Source organism: Vanacampus margaritifer, chromosome 7, assembly GCF_051991255.1.
Source record: "Vanacampus margaritifer isolate UIUO_Vmar chromosome 7, RoL_Vmar_1.0, whole genome shotgun sequence".
Lineage (NCBI taxonomy): Eukaryota > Metazoa > Chordata > Actinopteri > Syngnathiformes > Syngnathidae > Vanacampus > Vanacampus margaritifer.
This window is the reverse complement of record NC_135438.1, coordinates 12,598,996-12,620,394: the sequence shown is the minus strand read 5'-3', so window position 1 is coordinate 12,620,394 and position 21,399 is coordinate 12,598,996. Positions and strand designations below refer to the sequence as shown.

At 39.5% G+C, this 21,399-nt stretch overlaps 2 protein-coding genes across 4 annotated transcripts in view; one reads left to right on the top strand and one right to left on the bottom strand.

The window, feature by feature from the left end:
- The first annotated feature begins 1,559 nt into the window (after nucleotides 1-1,559).
- Nucleotides 1,560-16,884, top strand: haspin (histone H3 associated protein kinase). Of its 2 annotated transcripts, none has more exons than XM_077570485.1 (17): nucleotides 1,560-1,856; nucleotides 4,775-4,891; nucleotides 5,469-5,594; nucleotides 6,491-6,616; nucleotides 7,458-9,366; nucleotides 9,590-9,719; nucleotides 9,798-9,850; nucleotides 9,924-10,109; nucleotides 10,489-10,574; nucleotides 10,682-10,744; nucleotides 10,831-10,922; nucleotides 11,529-11,608; nucleotides 11,744-11,832; nucleotides 12,227-12,369; nucleotides 12,480-12,582; nucleotides 12,912-13,116; nucleotides 15,783-16,884. In XM_077570485.1, exons 1-16 carry the CDS (start codon nucleotides 1,702-1,704, stop codon nucleotides 13,102-13,104), a joined length of 3,651 nt encoding a protein of 1,216 aa, XP_077426611.1. In that variant the 5' UTR covers nucleotides 1,560-1,701; the 3' UTR covers nucleotides 13,105-13,116; nucleotides 15,783-16,884. The 2 variants fall into 2 exon arrangements, with proteins under 2 accessions (XP_077426611.1, XP_077426610.1); XM_077570484.1 differs by having other exon boundaries at nucleotides 6,488-6,616.
- fam184b (family with sequence similarity 184 member B) overlaps nucleotides 14,642-21,399 on the bottom strand; it is a 34,584-nt gene continuing 27,826 nt past the window's right edge. For both annotated transcript variants that reach the window (XM_077570482.1, XM_077570483.1), the window contains exons 16-18: nucleotides 20,615-20,722; nucleotides 17,160-17,530; nucleotides 14,642-15,470 (exon numbers count right to left, since the gene is read on the bottom strand). In XM_077570482.1, coding sequence (XP_077426608.1) covers nucleotides 15,398-15,470; nucleotides 17,160-17,530; nucleotides 20,615-20,722 — 552 coding nt within the window. In that variant the 3' untranslated portion in view covers nucleotides 14,642-15,397. The remainder of the gene's footprint in view (nucleotides 15,471-17,159; nucleotides 17,531-20,614; nucleotides 20,723-21,399) is intronic.

The following is a 21,399-nucleotide window of genomic DNA, read 5'->3' as shown; positions in this document are numbered from 1 at the left end:
AATATAGATAAATTGTATAGATAGGGAGAGTAAAAATAAACTCATCTGCACACCTTCTTATAAGTGATATTTGGCTGTGTTTAAGATAAACCAATCAAAGCAAAAGTTGCCAAACATATGTGAGGAAAATCTAGTATGGTCCAATGAAACCAAGGTTGAACTTTTGGCCATGATGTAGTTCCAAATGGCATGCTTGGTGCAAACGTAACACTGCTTATAACCAAAAAGAACGGCAAACCTACAGTGGAGCATGGCGTTGGCAGCATTCTGCTTTGGGGGTGTTTATCTTAAGATATAACTGGAGTTTAAGACAAGGTGGAAGTAGTTATGAACACTTTCAAATAGCAGTCAGGACAGTGTGTAGAAATATTTGATTTTTCACTGTTCATTCATTAAAAAAAACAATATTTTTCAGTAATAATAATATAATTATTTATTTAATCGTAGGTTTAGTAATCACTAATTATATATTTTATTGGTCGAGCCTCACCTTACAGGAAGCTGCCATATTTTTTGTAAGGATACATGAAGGTGACAATTTCTGAACTCTCTGGGGCACTGTTGTGCGTGTGCTTCAAAATGCGCACGCTTCAAACTTAGGTTGTTCGCATTCTATTAGTTCACCACTTGATGACCAAAAAAAAATCTACACACTGTCCTTAAGACTTCTGCCAGAAAGCAATAACATATCGGAAAAGGTCTAGCAGACCAGCTGAGTTTTGTCTGGGGTTAGTCATGAATATAAGGTACAGGTACAGTACATAATCATGTACTTAGTGGAAGAAATACACACACAAAGTCGAGGAATTAACAATGAATACCTACTGTGTCTGTACTTTACTATGCAGTTGTGTTTATGTCTACATTACAAACTACCGCACATGAAAACAAAATACATGAAGTCTTGTAGAGAAGCAGAACACGTCTGTTGTACAACACATTTGCAAGATGATTGCCACGACTAGGAGCAAATAGTGTTTGAAATAGGCAGAATGCTATTAAACAAATTGGATGCTGATGATGTGCATTCACTTCAAAAACAATTGGCAAAACTTAAGTGTGTGCCAAACCACAAAGCAATTACTGATTACTTGAAATGCGGATTATGGAGTCAGTTTTGGCGAGAAGGCAATAGCCATTTGGATCAGTGCAAAATGGTTCGATAAAAGGGCCCAAACAAGCAATGTATGTTACTTTACAGGACTCTTTAATTAAAATTGATTGTATAATACAATGCATCATCTAATTTATAGTGTTTGCGTGTCTAACTATAATGCAGTCTTCTGTTGACATCTAGCGGCTATTTGTGTTAATTCAAGTTGATACCGGCTATACCGTCAAGTTAATTTTTTCTTGTTATTTAATGTTTATTACAACATACAGTTCGAAGCGGTACAGATGAACGATTGATTAATGAATGTTTATATTTTAACATATTTTCATCATCACAAAAAAAGGAAGAAAGAAAAAAAAGTGACTTGGCGGGCGCTTCATTCATGAAGTAGCAATTCTTCCAATCCGAGAGGTGGCGCTGCATAGAAAGCCCTACACCTGGTCAACCAATCAGACGGCGGGTGATCGCTGTAGTTTGAACAAGGAGCGGGTACAACTACAACAAACTGTCCTAGCGACGCAAACCACCGATATCCAGTCTAATATTTAATACAGGCAAATGGTACTAAGAAAGTATTTTTCAGAAAAATGACCACAGTGAAGCCAATATTTATGAGGACTTACGGGAAGAAAAGGCGCAAATTGACGAGCTGGATTTCACCAAAGGAGCACAGGCAGGCCTTTGATAGCTCCGATTCTACAGACGATTCCTTGGATGAACACATCAAATACACTAAAATCAGGTAAACAAACAAAAAGAAGCGTACAATCATTTAAAAGGGTTCAAGTGTTAACTTTAGTTGTTTTGAAGAAATACACGAATACATGTCTATGTGGCATAGCATTACAGCTAAGACGCCCATTTTTGCTTAGGGTTCGACAAAGACAAAAAACTCTGAGCCTGTTTAGTTAATCACAATGTTACTATGTTGGGCAGACTTCTGTCATCTAATGGAAGATCATTCGATTGTTCTACTTCTGCCTGTCAGCAATAAAAATAAAAAAAACTAATTTAAGTGACGTTGGATAATTTACCGTCACCATAATTCTTGCAGTCGGCGTGATGTCACGCTGACGTCATCTCGTGTCGGACATTTTGAAAAGGTAAACACCGTTAGACAAATGTTGCCCGAAGTTATATTTCAGCTTTGGTTTGCATCTTTTTTCATAAAAACTCGTTCAGCATGACTTATAATTGTCACTGCCAGACACTTTATTGCGTGTGTAAAACCATATCAGAAGAAGGGCCTATGGTGGGATGTGACTCATGCGTTAACTGGTTTCACCTGGTATGTTTGAAAGTTAAAAGGCTGCCAAAAGCAAGAAAATGGTATTGTTGAGACTGCCGTAGAACAAAGTGAGCTTGTCTACATTTTTTTTGCTTACATAGCATGTAAATATTGTTTATGGTGTTTGCACTTTTTTTTAATTTACTTGTATTCTACCTCATCTTTGTGCAACAAAATGTATGCTTACTTTATATCATGTTTTATGTTCCATTGCAAATAATAGGAGAAAATAAATGATAAAACCAATGAGATACCATTTACTGTCATAAGACTTTATTCATGTAAATTAAAAAACAAAAACAAAACTAATCAGAGCACATCTGCTGCAACAATCAAAAGACTGTAATGACCAAAATCAAATACAATCAATACATCACAATGATTTGTAAGATGATCTCAATTTACTGTTCATCATACAGAATGCTGGGACCCAATGTTGCTCAAAATGGCACACAATCTTATCACAATTTGATAAAGTACATCCCAGCGCTTTATCTTTCAGACTCTGCACACATCGAATTGGCAGTGTACCTTTCAGAACACTAAATCTATTTTATATAACATGTTCGACATGCATCCTCACGGAGCAAATTTTCCTTGACATCTCTACTTCCCTGGCAGATAGCTGTTTCTTACCTTTTTGTAAACACTGGAGTCAAAAGTTCACAGCTGCAACGAGTAGCAAAGTCCCCATGAAGGGTAACCCCCTCCCCTCCGACCCCAACAACTAGACAAAAATGTGACATTTCCCAATGGATTGTAAGCAACAAATACTTTAACAATACGATGTTTTTTTGTAGCTACTGTAGCACTGAGCTCTGGCTACCAGGTTCTTTGGCGATTCGATGAAGATCTCAAAACGGTCAACAAATGTGGTTAGTGTAGGAAATTTGGCCCGAAAAACTGGAGGGTTGATTTGATGAATATTTTCCCTGTCAGGAAATTTAATCATGAAACCAAGGTTCTATTTCATTTAGAGTTGAAAACATGCAGGCTTTGAGAGATGCTCTTTGTCGGCACTTTAAGGGTTGACATCTGACAGGAACTGTAATGCATTAAGAAATAAAGTAAAATTACTTCAAGATCCTGTATCCTGTCAGACATGATATATTAATCATGTACCTGTTTGAGATCTCCATGATGCTCTCTCACATCGTGCCACCTTACACCCAGAGCCAGGACTTTATTTACTTTCTTTCTTTGGGAAGATGGAGGGTACATAATCTGGGTGGTTCTCCATGTTGACCTTACCACCTAGAAAGAAGTGCCGATTTTTAATTGGGAACCACAAGAATGACTTGCAATAATACATTGAATATATATTGTGTGGAAGTGAGCAAACTGGTAGTATATACAAAGTGGTTATTTTGCCGTAACCGGCAATTTGCCTCCAAGTGTTATTTTGCCGTGAATCGCGGTAGAACAAAGTGGGGTGTTACCAGGCAGGAACCACGCAGTGCATGACTCACGTCATGGCAAAATAACCAATTCCTGCCAGGCCAATAATATATCGCTCTGACGATTGACCAATCAGAGCAGTTCACGGCAAAATAAGGCTAACAAAAGAGTTGCCGGTTACGGTAATAATAACCACTGCCTAGTTTATTGAATCGTAGCAGCGGATTAGGGCAAAAAATTGATTACTCACTCGTAATAAAATGTTGGCTTCAAACTTAAGTGTGCCTGGATTTAGGTTCCCACAGGCGAAAATCGTCCACAGTGCCGCCTGCTTTCACTTTTCCTCAATTGATTACTTGCAGCCATTTGTGTCTCCTTTTCTTCTCACGAGGAAGAATCAAGATTGAAGAACTGCAGATGCGGCTCCAAATTCTTCCTTGTCTTACAACACAGCGACTTTTAGTCATTCCGACGGACAGCAGATCGCAAATAAGACCGGAGTTTGTAATCCAATGCACGACAGAGCAACTGCTTGTGTTATGCCCCCTTTTCAATATGACGACGCGTTACTGTAGTTGGTGACGTCATAAATGCTCGAATGTCCGACTGCGAGAATGATTTCTTTCTGTACTCCGTTTGTTGTTGATTTTTGTATTTGTTAAAATTGCTCTCAGCTACCTGGAATCTTCGGCTAGATTGTGGTATTATAATTCATATCCAGAGTTCATAAGATCTTTCGAAGTGTACAAGAAATAGTTCTCAGTTTCAACAAGGTTTGTGACCACCAATCCCCACCCTCTGCATTAGCCCTCCAAAATGCTTGATATATTTGTAAGTTTGTGAATTTATAATTAAACTGAAATGGTGTGCTTGCTTACTACTGTAGTTTGGGTAATTTAAATGAATGCCACGACCTGGCGGGGTTTTTCTGTCCAAAGTCCAAACTGTTTCTGACTTATTCTTTCTTGATGCAGAAAAAGAAAACCTGTCTCAGTCGCAGCAGCAGTCACAAAGAGAGGGAACAAGAAGTGTCTGATCATCACTGAGAGCGAGGACAATCTGTCATTTTCTGTGGAATGTCAGAAAAATCAGTAAGTCATTGTATTACTGTACCCAAAAGCAACAGCCATACTTAAACTGTGGCGTCATTCTCAAAAAAAAAGAAGAAGAAGCAGCTTCATGAAAATCGGTAGAGAAATTAGAAAGTTATGGCTTATTTTCAATGCGCATGCACTGCCTTTGATGGGAACGTTGCCAACGTGACCAATGTCGTTGAGCTCAGCTGCTACCGCACATCATTTAACAACAGTTCAAGTGTGTGTAATAAGGTAATGGCTTGCCAATTATTGCGGTGGAAGAAAATTGGTCACATTAGCATCTAGCTTTGTGGCAGCACTGATCACCGCAAGTGAAAGCCATCCATCATTGCAAAGGGTTTCACAATGTGCGGGGGTCGCTGTCTGGGTCTGTACCTCACATTTAAGTTTTGGTCAGTGTAGTATCCTCAAGAATCAGTCTTGCATATCTTTTTTAAGGGATGCAGATAAGTTCAACACTGACAGTTTAAGATGTGAAATATGTCATAAAACACTCTTAATGACATTTTTTTTTAAAGAGCCAGGTGAGAAGCTGTTCAAATGTCACTGAAAAATGCTTTTCAATTTTTAGAGCAAAAAAGGGGAAGAAGAAACGCCAAACTAGGAGAAAAGGGAAAGAGAACATCCCGGATGAAGATGTTGTCAGCGTGCCCCTCGCCTCATGTCCTCAGCCTGCTCCACGGGACAGGACAACCCGGTCTGTGCACCAACACAAATATTTACACATTTCTGCTTTGCCTCACATTTACAGTATTATGCCCATCTCTGATGCTCACTCTGTAAGGTCTTTTGGAGGGGCTATACGGCATGCAGGTTCAATTTCTAGGCACTTGAGCGACTGATCCCCTCTCACGCAAAAATACAAAATGCCCGCAGCTATACTGTGCGCCTTTCAAATCGAAGAATACAGACACGCGCACACACACAATATAGTGAGTGCAACTAGCGTGAAAAGATGAATCTCTTTTATTGTAAGCTCGCTTCCAATAAAATTGGACACCACGCTTGATTTGTCAACACTTTTTTTTTTTTTAACAGATGCATCTTAAGTTATAAGGCGTCTTATTTACATGGGGGAGTCGGCGATTCTCGAACCCGTAGTCGCAGCGGCTATTCACTGCTTGAAATACATTCACCCACAAACAACAGCACACATTTCAATAAGGTTATTTGATTTCTGCGTCACATATGCAATATTGCTGGCACCAGTCCAACCAAAATATTTATATTAAAGTGGGAAAAAAAACACTCAAACTGGGTCAACATCCACAGCTCGGAGCGGACCACCATTTCCGAGAACAGCCCCTATACGTGTGGAGCATACAGCGCTTTAAATTGCATTTCTATTCAGCTTCTTCTCATTTGAAGCAGCAGTCATCCCATGCTATTTAACCACAACAACACACAAACACAAAGACCACTTTGCATACAAAAGTCCAAAAATGCTTGAGATATCAGACAGAAGAAAAACACGGTTCAACTGAAATTGTGTGGTTACTACTTTTGTTACTTTGAGTAACAGCCATGACATGATCTGGCAGAGGTTTTCTGTCCATATTGTTTCTGACCTGATCTTTGTTGATGCATTAGCAGGAAAAAAGCGGCAGTCACATCAAAGAGGAAGATGACACGTTGTCCGACCAGCAGCGAGAGTGGCAAAGACCTTTCATCTCCTGCAAAAAGACACAAAAGTTCACTTCAAATCAATAATACTTCCTAGTAAGTCCTTGTATTATTATGTGCAAAAGTGTAATGATATTTGTCTTTCATATCAGTCAATATCCATAATTATTTGTATTATTATTATTATTCAAAATGTATGGACCCTGATAAAAAAAATCTGAATTTTATGTAATTTTATTTTGTAATATTATTTAATCTTTAAAAAGAGATGAACACAACAATGAAAAAAAGTCAAACAAGCAAAATAGTGAATTGAAAGGTTAAATAAACACCCTTCCAACAAAATGTGCAAAGTATTGAGTAGTTGAGTTTCAGTAGTTAAAATAATGTTTTGAAATAATGAATTATCATTTTATTAAGCCTGATTTGAATGTCAATCAAAAATAATCGTGATTTTTTTTTTTCAATAATCGCCCCACCCTTCTATACTATTAGCCAGTGTGTTTAGGGGGGGGGGGGACATGTCAACCACTTAAAATTATTATTATTTTTAGAAAATATTGCCAAAGCTATATATGGATTGTTCAGCCCTACATGAGAGGGAATAGAATAATTCTGCCCAGAGGAGTAGTGACCTCTCAGTTCAGTTCCCCAAAGCTGATGTCATGGTGTTTATTTTTTTAAAAGCAAACTATTTGAAACTGAATCAACAGGGACTGGTTGTGGCCAAGTAGTGCAATCAAATTTGCTTCAGTTGCTTCAAGATTTGATTAATTGAAAATCTCTTTCAATTAATCAACAGAATGATTGCAAAAATGATTGATTGATCACTGAATCGACTCAAATGCCCATCCCTAGCCATCATGTTCCTTCTGTTGCGCTAAATGCAAAGGGTTCGCAAATGTTTTGAGTCATCTCTCCTTCCTGTTTTCCGCAGTCTTCCTCATCTTCCGCTGGGCTGTTTTGTGACTTGTCGTCAGTGCCGCCCTGTTACCACGAAACCTAAAGTCTCAAATGCGAAAGGCAATGCCTTCAACTTTTTGGATGGCTTCACTTCTGGGGAGGAAAGTCAAAATTGTCTTCCTCACAAGAAAAAAACAGTCCCGCGGGCAAATGTCGATTTAAGTGTGGAGAATTCCAGCAGCGACTTGGATAGCAACCCCGTGCGAAACATGCTCCTGAACGATTCGGCGGATCTCAGCATCGGGTCGCAACCCAGGAAGCCCATCTTTTCTTCTACGCCCTCAGTTCGCCTGTCGAGCAAACGCCCCCATATCGTTCAGTTCCCAAACACCAATCAGTCCCTGAACCCAACATCCTTGTCCGTCAGCCGCATAGATGCACACTCATGCCAAGACGATCAGAACTCTCCGAATCAGCCATCTTCTTCATCGCCAGTCGTGCTCCACTCTGACAAGAAGCAGCAACTGAATGAACAAACACGCCCTCCTGTCCATGAAGTACATTCGATGGATCTTTTCATCCACCCAAGGACAATGGACATCACATCTTTGAAGAATGATGCAACATCGGGAAGTCTACATCTGCTGACTGCAGACTGTGAAAATGGCAGCTGTTTTGGGTCCAGAGTGGAAGACTTGCTGTCACTGACTGAATTTTTGAAGGAGAAGTGTTTGTCCCAGCGTTGCAATGTGAGAGTGAAGCGATTAGACAGTCTCACTCTAAATCAACTTTCCCGCAAGAACGCTTACTCCTCCTGCCTTGCTGATATAAACTCAGCTCACCGAAGACCAACTGCTGAGCAGCAGCTGATTTTCATGGGTAATGTGTTATCACCAGAACTGTTATACAAGTCTTGTTTAGCTGCCACAAGAGATGAAACTGACAGGCGGTCAACCACAAGGAATGAGCTGGAGTCCGTAGCTTCAGATATTCCCGTCAGCCTTGCGCTGTTACAGTCACTGTTAGCAGAAAATCCATTTATGGAGGCGTCAACATCAGCACACACTGAGTCCACCAAGCACACCAGGAGCATCTCAGAGTCCGAAACGTCCAATATACCCATCAGCCTTGCACTGTCACAGTCACAGTCACCGTTGGCAGAAAGTGAATTTATGGAGGCGTCAACATCAGCACACAACGAGTCTACCCAGCACTCCAGCAGTAGCTTGGAGTTTTTCAGTTGTGAACAATTCACAGGCAGCTTTCCCGGGCAAATGTCAGCAAGCAAACAGGTTGCTTATGATTCATTTCAAGGAAAAAAAACCAAAGTTGCGCTTAAACGATTGGAGTTGGAGGAAATTAAAAGGGCAATCTCCCCCAAATTGTCTGTTGGACGATCAATAAGCATCGCTGTTGGCACACAATCCAGGGCAGAAAGCCTCTCAATGGCATTGATCCAGAAATGCAGAACTGACAAACTCATAGTAAGAATACAGAGACTGACTTCAACACAACTAAAGGAGCTTCAGCGAAAAGGAAGGGAGTGTAAATCATCCACAAACGGTCCAGATGTTACCAGTGAGGATTTGACAAGTAGCAAGCGCCAGAATAATCACGATCAAAACACTTCATGCAAGGGTGTGGAAGAGGGCTTGTCTAATTCTGACAAGATTGTGGACTCGGGAAAAGAAGCCTCAAACAAACACTCAAGAGTTGACCAGCAAGCCTCTGGCCCGGATGGTAAAAAGAAGAAGACGAGAAAGAACCCTTTCATGAGCCGCCCCGGTACCACCCGCAAGGCATGTGTCAGCGGTTTGAGTGTGAGTCGCTGGAAGAACGACAGCAGCTTGCAAGCGCCGTGCGCGCTCAAGAGGAAGAGTCCAAGGAGGGCTGCCGATTGCACCATCGACGATTTGATCCCAGCTCAGCCTGATGGATTGGAGGTAAGTACGACGCCATAACAACCACAAGAGAGGGCAGCCATGAGAGAATGTTTAAAAATGCAGACTGCATTTCAGTCTTTCACTTCAGTACCTCCAAACAAGGTTGAGAACTATTGTGATAGAACATCAGATTGCAACGGCCTTCAATAGATCAAATTGAAAATGTATAGCGACGATGCTGATTTCCTCAGTGACGAACTGGGCCATCTGTGCTGATGTTTAGGGGATTAAGGGACACGCAATGAATTTCTCCACCCCAGTGAGGGCGCGTCCCCTCAACCTGTCGTTGCTGCTGGCCGACTTTACGCCGAACTGGAATCGACTTAAATCCTCCCTCTCCATACACCGCAAAGGTACAGCTCATATGTGCCCATTAAACCCGAGTTTTGTCTTCATCTAACTTTAAATCACTCTCTTTGGTTCCTATCTAGTGCTGATCACACCGGAGAGTTCTAAAAACTTGGTGCCAACAGACCTCAGTCAGGTATGAATGAAGGTGTCATCGTATTCCCATCCGCATACACTTGTCAAATAACTAAAAATGTTCAACTCCACAGCTATTGTATGACTCAGGTTTGTCAGATGCCGAGAAGGTGTACACCGAGTGCGGACAGTGGGCGCCGCTGCCTTGGAAGGAGTGTTTTTCCGCGCTACAGATGAGGCAATGTGTCAAGATTGGGGAGGGCACATTCGGCGAGGTCTTCTCCACCAGCAACCTGTCAGGAGAAACGGTTGCTCTTAAAGTACGTTTGTACATATGCATGATTTGTATGTGTCACTGGCTAATTTGCACACTAATCAACAGGCGCATTATCCTGGTTTAAAAACGTTACAATCATAGGGTAAAAATCATTTCTGAAAGTTGGGAAAGCCGAAGACCGTTTAAAATGAAGTAGAATGTGTTTCCGCCGTCTCAACGGGTGAGCTCGTTTACCTGCCAGTTAAGTAAAAGCACCTGTGGCTAAAGCCAATGTGTGGCCGGGTTTTTACTTTCTGGACCGAGATTTCCCCAACCCTGGGCATTCACAAAGCTTGAAAATATTTTAAAAGAAGAAGAAAAAAAAGTTTGCAGTTGGCATTGAAAATGATGACTGAACACTGAGGAGACTCTTCTTCTTCCAGGTCATCCCATTGGAGGGTAGTGAGAAAGTGAACGGTGAAGACCAGAAGACGTTTGGGGAGATCCTTCATGAAATTATCATCTCAAAGTAATCTGTCGTTTTATTTGTGGCGCACTAATATAAGTTTCACATATATGGTGTTCACCCGCCATCATTTAGTAGAAATGTTTGTAAACCATATTGTTTTGTTACAGGGAGCTGAGCAGCCTGAAAGAGAAGCAATATAACCAGACCAGCTGCTTCATTGGACTTAATAAGTAAATGCTCTCTCTGCTTTCTTTTCTCACCTCCTCCTCCTGCTCGTCCCGCTGCGCTTCTTGACGTTTGTCTCGTTCCCTCATAGCCTCCACTGTGTCCAAGGCTGCTACCCTCCCGAGTTACTGAAGGCCTGGGACACCTTTAAGAAGAAGAAGTGCTCTGAGAATGACAGACCAGGTTTTTGTTGTCTTGAATGCTCTTTTGAATCCAGCAACATGAACACAAGAAAGTCTGCTTTAACACGCTCTCCAAGGATATTTTTACTGAATATATTCTACGGTGTTTGTCACAGAATAGTTTTAGTGATCATTTTTAGTACTGTGACCACCCCCCCATCGAGTTCTTGGTATCGACGCCTTCTTAAAATAATCGCCTATGTAATTATTTTTCAGGAAACACAATTTCATCCTTTAGATGGTGCTTTTGGTTTAAATATAAAGACTAGTGCAATGGAATTAAATTTCCCACTGCATCTTGATACCAAGAGTGCCAGGAGGAGGAAACAAATATTAATAATATTAATAATTTTGCTCTCTCTAATTACACTACATCTATTCTAGTAGCTCTCATTGCTGCCCCCGGCATGTTGAGGCACATTGTGGTACTACACTGAAAGCACATAACTATAAATTCAAACTTTTGTTAAAACCCATAAATGGCCACTTAAAAATGATAACTATAGTGGGGGGTTATGAAAGATGAATCGCACTATGACGGGTTCACTGTATTGTAAGGTGAAAATAACATACTGTTTTACACATTTCATACTGCTGCTTGTCTCAGATCTATTCGAAAATGACCAGTTGTTTCTCATCCTGGAGTTTGAGTTTGGTGGTGTCGACCTAGAGAACAACAATGGAAAGGTATTCAGTTTACTGATTCCTGTTGGGTCTAACTTAAGACCCAACAGGAAATAAGAAATCCTGAGTTTAGTAGCACATTAGGTTGTAAGGTGAATCTTAGCAATCTCAAATTCCAACATCTGTTGTGTCTTGAAGTTGTCGTCGGTGCTTGTGGCAAAGAGTATCCTTCATCAAGTGACCGCCGCGCTAGCTGTGGCTGAGCAGCAGCTGCACTTTGAACACAGGTACACACTAAATACACTTTCATAAAGGGCTCAATTAAAGTTTAGTGTCATTCTTTTCTTGCCTAGTTATACAGTAGTACAGTATAGCCTACTGTAAATGCCGAATTAGCATATTCTTAACATCAATTATTTGTACTATTCTTGCAATTTGAGTGCATTTGATTTCTTCCTTGTTAATGATACATTTATCACCATTATTTATTTACAAGCTCTCATCATATTGAAATAAATAATGACTCAATACTTTCCTGTCGCTGGGGGGGCCGAGTGCTTGACTTGACTTATTTACATACAAACACTATTGACCATATGTCGGGACTTTGACCCCTTTAGAAGTCGAGTTGTTTAAATGCCAGATTTGTCATTTGTTACTTTGACTCTTTTGTTCCTGAAGGGACCTCCACTGGGGCAACGTGCTGGTGAAAACGACAAAACAGAAGACTGCCAGCTTCCTCCTCAACGGAGAAGCCCATTCGTTAGAAACGAAAGGCGTGTGTGTCCGAATCATTGACTACACGTTGTCCAGATTGGAAATTGGTCAGTGGCGTTTCTCCTTTTAGCCATCACCTCACCTCCTGCCTGAGCTTCTTTCTTTTTTTTTTGTTGAATTGAATGAAACTGATTGCAGTGAGCTCTATTCTTTCCAGATGGTCTGACAGTGTCCTGCGACATCGCAAATGATGAAGCGCTCTTCCTTGGTCAGGGCGATTATCAATTCGACATCTATAGACTCATGCAAAAAGAAAACGGGTCAGTCCATTTATTAATTTTTATTTTTTTTTTAACTGTTTCTTAGTGTGTGCGATTCTTCTGTTGTGTGAATGTTAACTGTTCCTTCTGTCATCTAGTAGAGGCATTTCATTTATTTATTCTGCCTGTCATGTCACTAAATGCCGCTAGCATAGATGGATGAACAGAGAGGAAAGTCATTTTCAAGCCAGTTACATAAATTGACCCGATCTCTTTAGGCCACTGCATTGTGGTCGAGATTGACTAAAATGATATGAATGTGTGAAAACATTCCCTATCTTATGGAGAGTCTCATTCATAAAAGGTTTGCCGTGTTTTGTCTGTGGCAGTAACAAGTGGAGCGATTACCACCCTCATAGCAACGTGTTGTGGCTTCACTACCTGTGCTCCAAGCTGCTCTCCATGAAATACCGCGGGAAGGGCAGCAAGGACGCACGGAAGGAGCTCTCACAATTTCATGATGACATCTTGCGGTACGCGTCTGCAACGGAGGCACTCCAGACATGTCCCATGTTTTACTAACATGCACATTTTGTAAGTATTTTCTGTCCCAAAATTGCACGTTTATTTGCACGTTTTGCAAATTCAACGAGGCAGAGAGAGAGAGAGATTTGTTTCAAAATTGCCCAATTTAGTTAATCGATACGATCTAAAAATTGCTATCAAGATAGTTGGTTCAATTGTGACGCAAGGACAAAATGTTCTTTGGTTATTACAGTATTTTCTAAACACTGTAAATAAATACTTTTTTGTGTGTAATTGGACTATTTTATTTTAACTCATTCACTCCCAGCCATTTTCACTGAAGCAACCCCCTTCGCTCCCGGCTGTTTTACCGGATTTTGACTGATTTTGCAAGGCTCGCAGAATATTGTCTTCTATTGCTATAAAAACATGGAACCTACCAAAAGAAAGATTAGTCTCTTCTTTCATCAGGAAAAAAAAGTATACAGTGTTCCCTCGTTTCTCGCAGGTGTTACGTTCCAAAAACTACCCGCAATAATGGAAATCCGCGTTTATTTATTTATTTTCCATTAATTTTATATATTTTTTCTTTTTGGTATGATTTTTAGTTTATTATGAATGCTTTTTCATTTATCATACATGTTCTTTTTTCATTTACAATCATTTTTTCCATTAAAAGTATTTTTTAATTTACTTATTATACAACAGAGTATATATATATATATATATATATATATATATATATATATATATATATATATATATATATATATAGATTTTGTTTATATAATGTTTTTTTGTTCATACTATACTTTTTCCATTTATTTTATGTTTTAAGGCTAACACCTCACTACACACTTTATACATGCACTTTTCTAGATAGGCGTTAACGTTTTAAACACAGTAGGCCTTTACACTCTGTGTTCAAACCTTTATAGATTTTAAAATTTCATCGGAAAAAAAAATATTTCTATCCGTTTCAGTTTTGCAGCAATTAGCATTAGAATATAGCTAAGTTGTTTCACCATTATTCACAAATCAGTTTAAAACAGTGATGAAAAAGCTTTTTGCACCATGGCCCTGGTTGATCTCTTATACTCTGCTTTCCGTTTTTGTAATAACTACCGTTGCTTCAACCATTCTCTTCAGTTCAGAAACTGCGTTAAAGCCTTCTGTATGCGTTAGCATAAATAAAAATAAACGTATAAATACGTCTTTGGGAGCATGGTACTATTTAAAATAAAACATATTTATAAATTTTGGGGAGCAAATGAGTTAAATGCAATTCATAAACCAAGCATCAATTTCTGAACTCCTTAGTAACGTATCAAATGGTCCAAATAAGCAAATAATCTGTCTGTCATGTCACGACTAGTTTTTTTTGTTAATTCATGAAACTGACTGGAAATCTGCTAATTTCACTTCACCATCAGTTTCATTATGGTAATGTGTTAAGACCTCTCCCCCCAAAAAATAGATTTACAGTACTACATACTTAATAAGCACTCTTTTTAGGGGGCGTCTATAAATATCCTCGCTGCACTTTTGAACAGGAACACCGTTGCCTTTTAACTGATGAGCACATCGAGAAGAATTGAGTACAAAAACAAAATATTTATTCAATTTGTTCATTAAGACTTTTGTACATTTTTGCATCAAAACAAGCTTCATTTTGGTATGGGAAGTGAAAAGTGTGTGTCCGTATTAATGAGGATCTTGATTGAATACATCAAAATGCCTCCATCGTTGAAGAGACACTTGTTGGACGACATCTCCAGATTTGCCTTCTATAACCATGTGATCATATTCAAGCAAATGCTGCATTGAAAAAAGGAAGACTGTTTTTAAAAAGATCCAACAAAAAAAAAAAAACGGAGACATTTCAGACTACACAAACAAGATCCAGGAGGCCGAGACGAGGTCAGGCATGTGTTTTGAGAAGCACTTTTTGGTTGAGCTTTGAGGCAATGTTGGAGATGGCCTTGCTGGTGATGAGCCCACGAGTCTGTTGGAAGAGCACTCCACCGATTTCTTACTACTCAGCGAAAAAAGGAATTCATATCAATGCAACTGAACCAGATTAACATATTTTCATTCAAATCCATGCAACCTTATTTGACAGTACATAAACCAATACTGCGACTGGAGTGTCTCTTTGTATGGAGCTCTGAGCCAGCGAGCCGATGGCGTTGTCGTTCTATCGCGTCCACTTTTGTAGCTTCTTCAACCCGTGTCTCCTTGTGCTTGACCATGTGAAAAAAATCGGTGGAGCTCCCAGTCGAGCGTTTGTGTATATGTGGGGAGAGCGCACGCATGCGCACGTCAAGCAGAAGCGATGAAGTGTTTGTGCTCAGAAGGAGAAGTATTTGGTGAACCACTCTTGTTTTAGCCCCTCGGTGCCTCTCTGCTCCATATAAGGCCCCCTGAAACACAAACATACTGGAGATTGAAATGTGTATAGGTTTTAATTAGAAAAGTGACAGGTGTTTCATAATTCCATTTTAGGCTCCTATCACAAATAAAACATTACAAAATATATTCCAGGCCAAACATGAACTAAACCTAATTTTTTTAAGTCATTTCCCCCCCTTTTTTGTCTTGGTAAAAAAAAAAAAAAAAAAAAACGGATCAGCCAATGTTTTTTCATTTTCAATTGCTTATTGACTAAGGGGTGGGGTATAAATGAACACAGGTCAAGTTTTTAATCTTAAACAAAAGGCTCATTTTGTCCACAGGAACTTTTGGAGGACCATTGTGTATTTTCGTTCCAGCACATTTGATCTGGTGATGATGATCTGGAACACACTGCCGCAAATCTGCACATTTTCTCCAATTCTGAAGAACTTTCGATTTGCTTGCTGCGTTTTAATAAATCTAATTTGAGCTTACTCTGCATTGTAACTTTTTTCTTGTCTAGGGTTAGTCATGTTTTTGTCATTTCACTTAATTTTCATGTTTTTTATTTTCCTGTCTTATCTTTTGTTTCTGATGACATTTTTTTTGTTGTATTTTTGAATACGAGTCTTTGAAATGTTGTAGGCATCAAATTGCTCTGTTTTGCTCTTACGTTCTGTGTTGATGCCTTTCAGTCAAACAAGTACTTAGAAGTCAAACCATGGGAGCCTTCAAGCTCAGTGAAGACTTCTCAAATACTTTTTTTTGTGATAACATTACAGAAGTGATCTCAAACCAGATCATGACGCTGGGATTTAAACATTGTTGTTCCCAGATTGTAATTTTTGCATTTTGTATTCTACGTCACAACAATACATGTTCACCACCCATAGCATGTACATACACACTTCGGATGTATTCTTTCAAAATCAAATCACCTGTAGGATAATGTAATATAATTTTGAAATAAACTGTTTTGGAATTATAGTTTGTGGTATTTGTATGGTTTAAAGCAGTGATTCTTAATGTTAAAAAACACTCAAATGTTAATGTCAAATTTTCTTTACAATATTAATCCACCTCAGGCGGCGGCCATTTTGCCCCTTGCTGTTAATTAAAAATGATGTCACAATTGTCACGGATCAACTGGTTTCTGAAGCTGAGTCGTGATTGGTCATTTCAAGGGAAACGTATGTACACATTTTTCAGTCATTACAACCGCAAACTACAATGTGGCCCACATTGAAAATTAGATTTTACACCTCTGTATTAGACAATTTATCTTTGTTGCATTCATTAATAATGCAGTATAAACAAGTGTAAATCTAACCCCCTCCTACTTACACTGCATTACTTTTTGTATGATAATACCCTACCCTGTTTAAGTGATCAAACATGCACATTATTGCTTTCTGTATTCACTCAAGTAAATGTTTGACCTATTTTTGCATTCTCTAGTGTCTTTATTTAGCACAGATGAATACAGGGCCGCTATTTTTTTTTTCCAAAGTGAACCAACTACAGTGAGTCACTGTCACCGCATAAAGGTCCGGAACAAAGCCGTCTGTTAGAAAGGTAGGTTATAAATAATGCAGGTTAATAGCACAATTGCAAATGTTATATTGGGACGCCAGTTTGATGTGCGGGAAGAAAAGTCGCTGATGCTGTCTGATGACTTCAAACAATATTTTTTTTTAAATCTTTTTAAAAAATCGTACCTGATTGACTGCGCCTGCGGGTACGCATATGGCTCCTGGCAGGTGGGCGAGACGTAGCGAATGCCTGTCTGCGGCGAGGGGCAGACGGGCAGCGGCGCGGTGGGCGCCGGCGTGGGGGGGATGCAGGAGGATCGGGATCTTGGGGAGCGAGGTAGGGGCGGGGGCGAGTGTTGGCTGAAGGACAGGGAGGTGTGCTTGTGCGGGAGAGACGAGGTGGAGTAGTGGGGAGACGTGTGAGGGTGGGAGGTGGACTGGTGGGGCAGCGTGGAGGAGAAGGATGAGGAAGACGAGGATGAGTAGGGAGGGAGGCGGTCGTAAGCACCGGAGCAGGAGATGCTGCTTCCACGAGGAGATGATTCCACATGCTTCCTCTGTGGACGCAAACAAATGAATAGAAAATGGTGAATAATAATAAACATTTTCAATTTATATTTTTACTGTTTATGAATTTACTTATAAGTATATAGATGCCATATAACTGTAGTTAAAGAAAGAACTGTGATAATGTTGTTAAATATATTGGAACTTTTTACTCCCTTCCAGCTCTTGAGATAAGAATGTGTATGGGAGTCAAGTTCTCATGAAGATAAGAATGTGTATGTCTTAAAGGGAGTCAAGTTCTCATGCCATTACTCATTATGTCGTAAAAACTGAAGGTCCAAGATCAAAACCTGTCTACATCATATTTCCGGGCTGGTAGGGGAGCTGGAGTAAACATGTCGGTATATCACATGTCTGCTTATTATAATTACTAACCCTTTGTCCAGCCTGAGAGTGGGAGAGGAAGCTTTTTCATGTATAAAAAGAGTGGGTGTTTGCTATTCGGTACACACTTGGGGCTGGACATTGCTTTCAAATGTAAGCTCACTAATTGTGTCTTAAGAGCTCTTAATAAATCTTTGCAAGGAAAACTTCTTCATGAGATCTCAATGCAATTATTTTGAACACGCAAAGATTACACTTAATAAAGTAATCAAATAATACCTTCAATAGGATTAATAATTAATATTTTTTATGTGGGCATTATTGTATTTCTTTTTATATTGTATTAACAATAGTCGGGTTTCCATCCAAATGTTTCGAAATTGAGAATTTTGTGAAAATGCGCAAAACGGACCATGTTTTTTTTTTTTTTTTGGGTGCACTCACACATTTAAGGTCTCCCAGGCAGAAAGCAAACTCACGTCAACTTGCACCGAAGACAAGTGATGGTAACCACTCCGCCACCCAGATCCACTTCTGTCCACTCTTTTGCGAATATGGGCCGCGAGATGACGTTGTTGTGACGGAACTTTTGGGACAACGGGGAGTTTCCAGGTGGGAATGTTGGTTTTGACGGACTGAACGGAAGTAGTTTGTCTTGCTGGCTTCCCTCCCGCATGAAAGTGAAGTGTGTCGTTACATTGAGAGCTGATGTTAATAAAGCCATCTAAAATTGCATTAATGTTTTTTTCTTTAATTAGTTATAAAAAGAATAGTGTTTCTTCGTCTCCCCAAACATATCCTACTTTATCATCCGCCATTTATTGTGACTACAAATGTGCGACGGATATCCGGTCTTGTAGTTATTCGCAAAACCTGTTTCCATCGCTAAAATGCGCATTTTCCATTTTGGGCCTTTCTTTAGAATATCTTGCGTTTCCATTCAGTTTCTTTTTCACAATTCTTGAAAATTCGAATAATAATAGGTAGATGGAAACCCACCCAATGTCTGATTTTACCGTCATTCAAAAGTATATGTTAGCGAATGACGTGTTAAAACAGAAGCAACTTTTAATTTGGCAAACTCGAAAAAGTGGTTTCGTAACAAAAAAAACAAAAGCATTTAACAGCTCATCAAAACACATTGAATAGCAAAACTGAGAATCAAGAGGAGATGGTTCCAAAATGTTTCGCTTGGCTTGACTCACAAGCGTCTCTTACATCTACTGCGGGCAGTCATAGCTACTTACGCCGCACCAGCTAACTAGTAGAGCTTCGGCTGGCTAGTCGTGCGGCCACTTGAGTTAGTCCTCTTATTTCACAGTGCGCGTGGTGAAATAAATACAATGTAGGACAATATTACGGTCTGTGAACACTGAGCCAAAAAGGAGCAGGCGTGGGAATGCGGTATATGCCACGGAGGAGGCGGGACTTCCGACTTCCTGGTTTTCACACATCAGCTTTGTTTCCGTTTCCTGTTTGCGACGTCTGGGCCGCGTCCCAGTTCTTGCCCTTCTGTGCCTTTGTGCCCCTCGGTTGCGCATTCCGGTCGACGGGTGCGAGTGTGTAGTGTGTGCGTCTCTGGTGAGTTAGCAGCCAAAGTAATAACACAACCATCAGTCACCAGGTTGACTAGCAAACTTTTTTTTTTGCGGTCTGAATCTGACCATAATCGCTGCCTCCATACATAAGCTACAAGCCATGCTAATTTCTGAAATAATTTAAGATTTAACGGTTAGCACGTTTAACACCGGAATTAAGTGCTTATGAGTGATTGAGTACACTTTTCACAGATGTCTGGCTGGGACTGCGTTAAAGTGGAGCGTATCCAACTTTTGCACCGTAAAATAATAGGCAAATTAATAAATGTCTGGACTGTGGAGAAAAAAAAATCTATTCGCTAAACTGAACAGGAAGCCGAAAATGAATTACTGTGTACGTTACGCATCAGCCTTTAAGTTTAAAATAGATGAGTGTAAATATATACAATATCATATCAGTAATGTTATTTGTTTGTTTTCACATTAGATTCTGAGTTTTGATTTAGACTTTCAAAGGCTGCACAGTAAATGTTCACAAAATTACTTTACAGTAAATCTTAAAAAAATTTAATAAAATTAAGCTTTGCCGACATGAACATACAATTTGCTGCTATAAACAATGTGAATTAAAGAAATAGAAACTCTTGATTTTTTTGATTTTTTTTAATCAATTCACTCATATTGTTATATATTTATTGTTTATTAAAACCCTTGCTTATGGTCTCAGGGATTATTAAAAATGCTACACAAAATTTGAAAGTTGATTAATTTGCAAAACTGCTCCGCAAAGAAACAAAAATTCCAGCCTTGCTTTGGGAATGTTATTTTAAGACCCACTTCCCTGTTTGTATACCGCAGTTTATGCAGAAAAACAAAGTGAATGCAGGTGACAAAATTCACTTACAATACATCCTCGCATCAAGAGTCAGATCATTAAATGTTTTTCAAGTCGTTAAATGTGTTTACTAGGAACAGTTAATGATTTGAACAGTACATTAATGTGCAATTCAAAATGAAAATCTCCACACACACACACGCGCGCACACACACAGGGATCCAGATTGGACACTTTACTGCCTGCATCAGAAATAAAATTTGGCTTGAGTCCAACTTTCCCTTCTGGCAGGAAGGAGTACATTTTGATGAACTCATTATGTCTAGGACACACACACACACACACACACACACACACACACACACACATACTCTCACCCTCATGGTTGGCGTGGTGCTCCCAGGGCGGGGCTTGTTCTCACGGAGCCTGAGGCCACTGTTGTCCCCAACAACAGGGGGGTGTAATTGCAGCTGATGCCGTTCTTCCTGGATGAAGGGATGGGAAGGAGGATGAAGAAGGAGCTTGTTCACAGTTGGTGTTGTCAACATGTCTGAAAATCCGATTTATTTGCTTGCTTGCCTCATAGCAGAAGATGCATTGAAAATAGTAATTTGAATATATGCATATGCATATATATTATTATTATTGTTTTTATTTTTTTATTTACCGTGCTATTTGCCTACTCATTATGATTTATAAAGGCTTCATCCACACCATTTTGATTATGTCAAATCATCATTCCCCATTGAAATGAATGGAAACACCATTAATCCGTTCCAGCATCGCCAAACACTGGAAAAAATTAAGTGTTTTTTTTTTAATGGGGAAAAATAGCACTTCATAATATTATTCTTTAGAAAAGCATAAAGTAAGTAACTTTTTGTCACGCTTTATCATTTGAATGATGTCATTTTCACTCAACAACAAGTGGAAATGGCCGCCCCTTGAGATTTTGCTGCTTAATTTATATTCCACATAAAAAAAAAATATTAATCAGAATTCCATGCTTAGACTGTTGGAGGGCATACAACATGTAAAGAACATTTTTGGGTTGACTTCCCCTGTAAACAACTTTTTTGGAGAACTGTTTATTATTTTTTTTCTAAGTGCTGTTTATAGTAAAGGGAAGTGAATGACGGCTTGTATCTCTAACTCATTCACT

What these genes read in the sequence shown, in the direction of transcription:
- haspin (XM_077570484.1), top strand. Translation starts at nt 1,702, where the DNA reads ATGACCACAGTGAAGCCAATATTTATGAGGACTTACGGGAAGAAAAGG. An exon ending in CCTCTCCATACACCGCAAAG is followed by an intron (nt 9,720 to 9,797) that starts GTACAGCTCATA and finishes GTTCCTATCTAG; the next exon opens with TGCTGATCACACCGGAGAGT. An exon ending in TGCCAACAGACCTCAGTCAG is followed by an intron (nt 9,851 to 9,923) that starts GTATGAATGAAG and finishes TCAACTCCACAG; the next exon opens with CTATTGTATGACTCAGGTTT.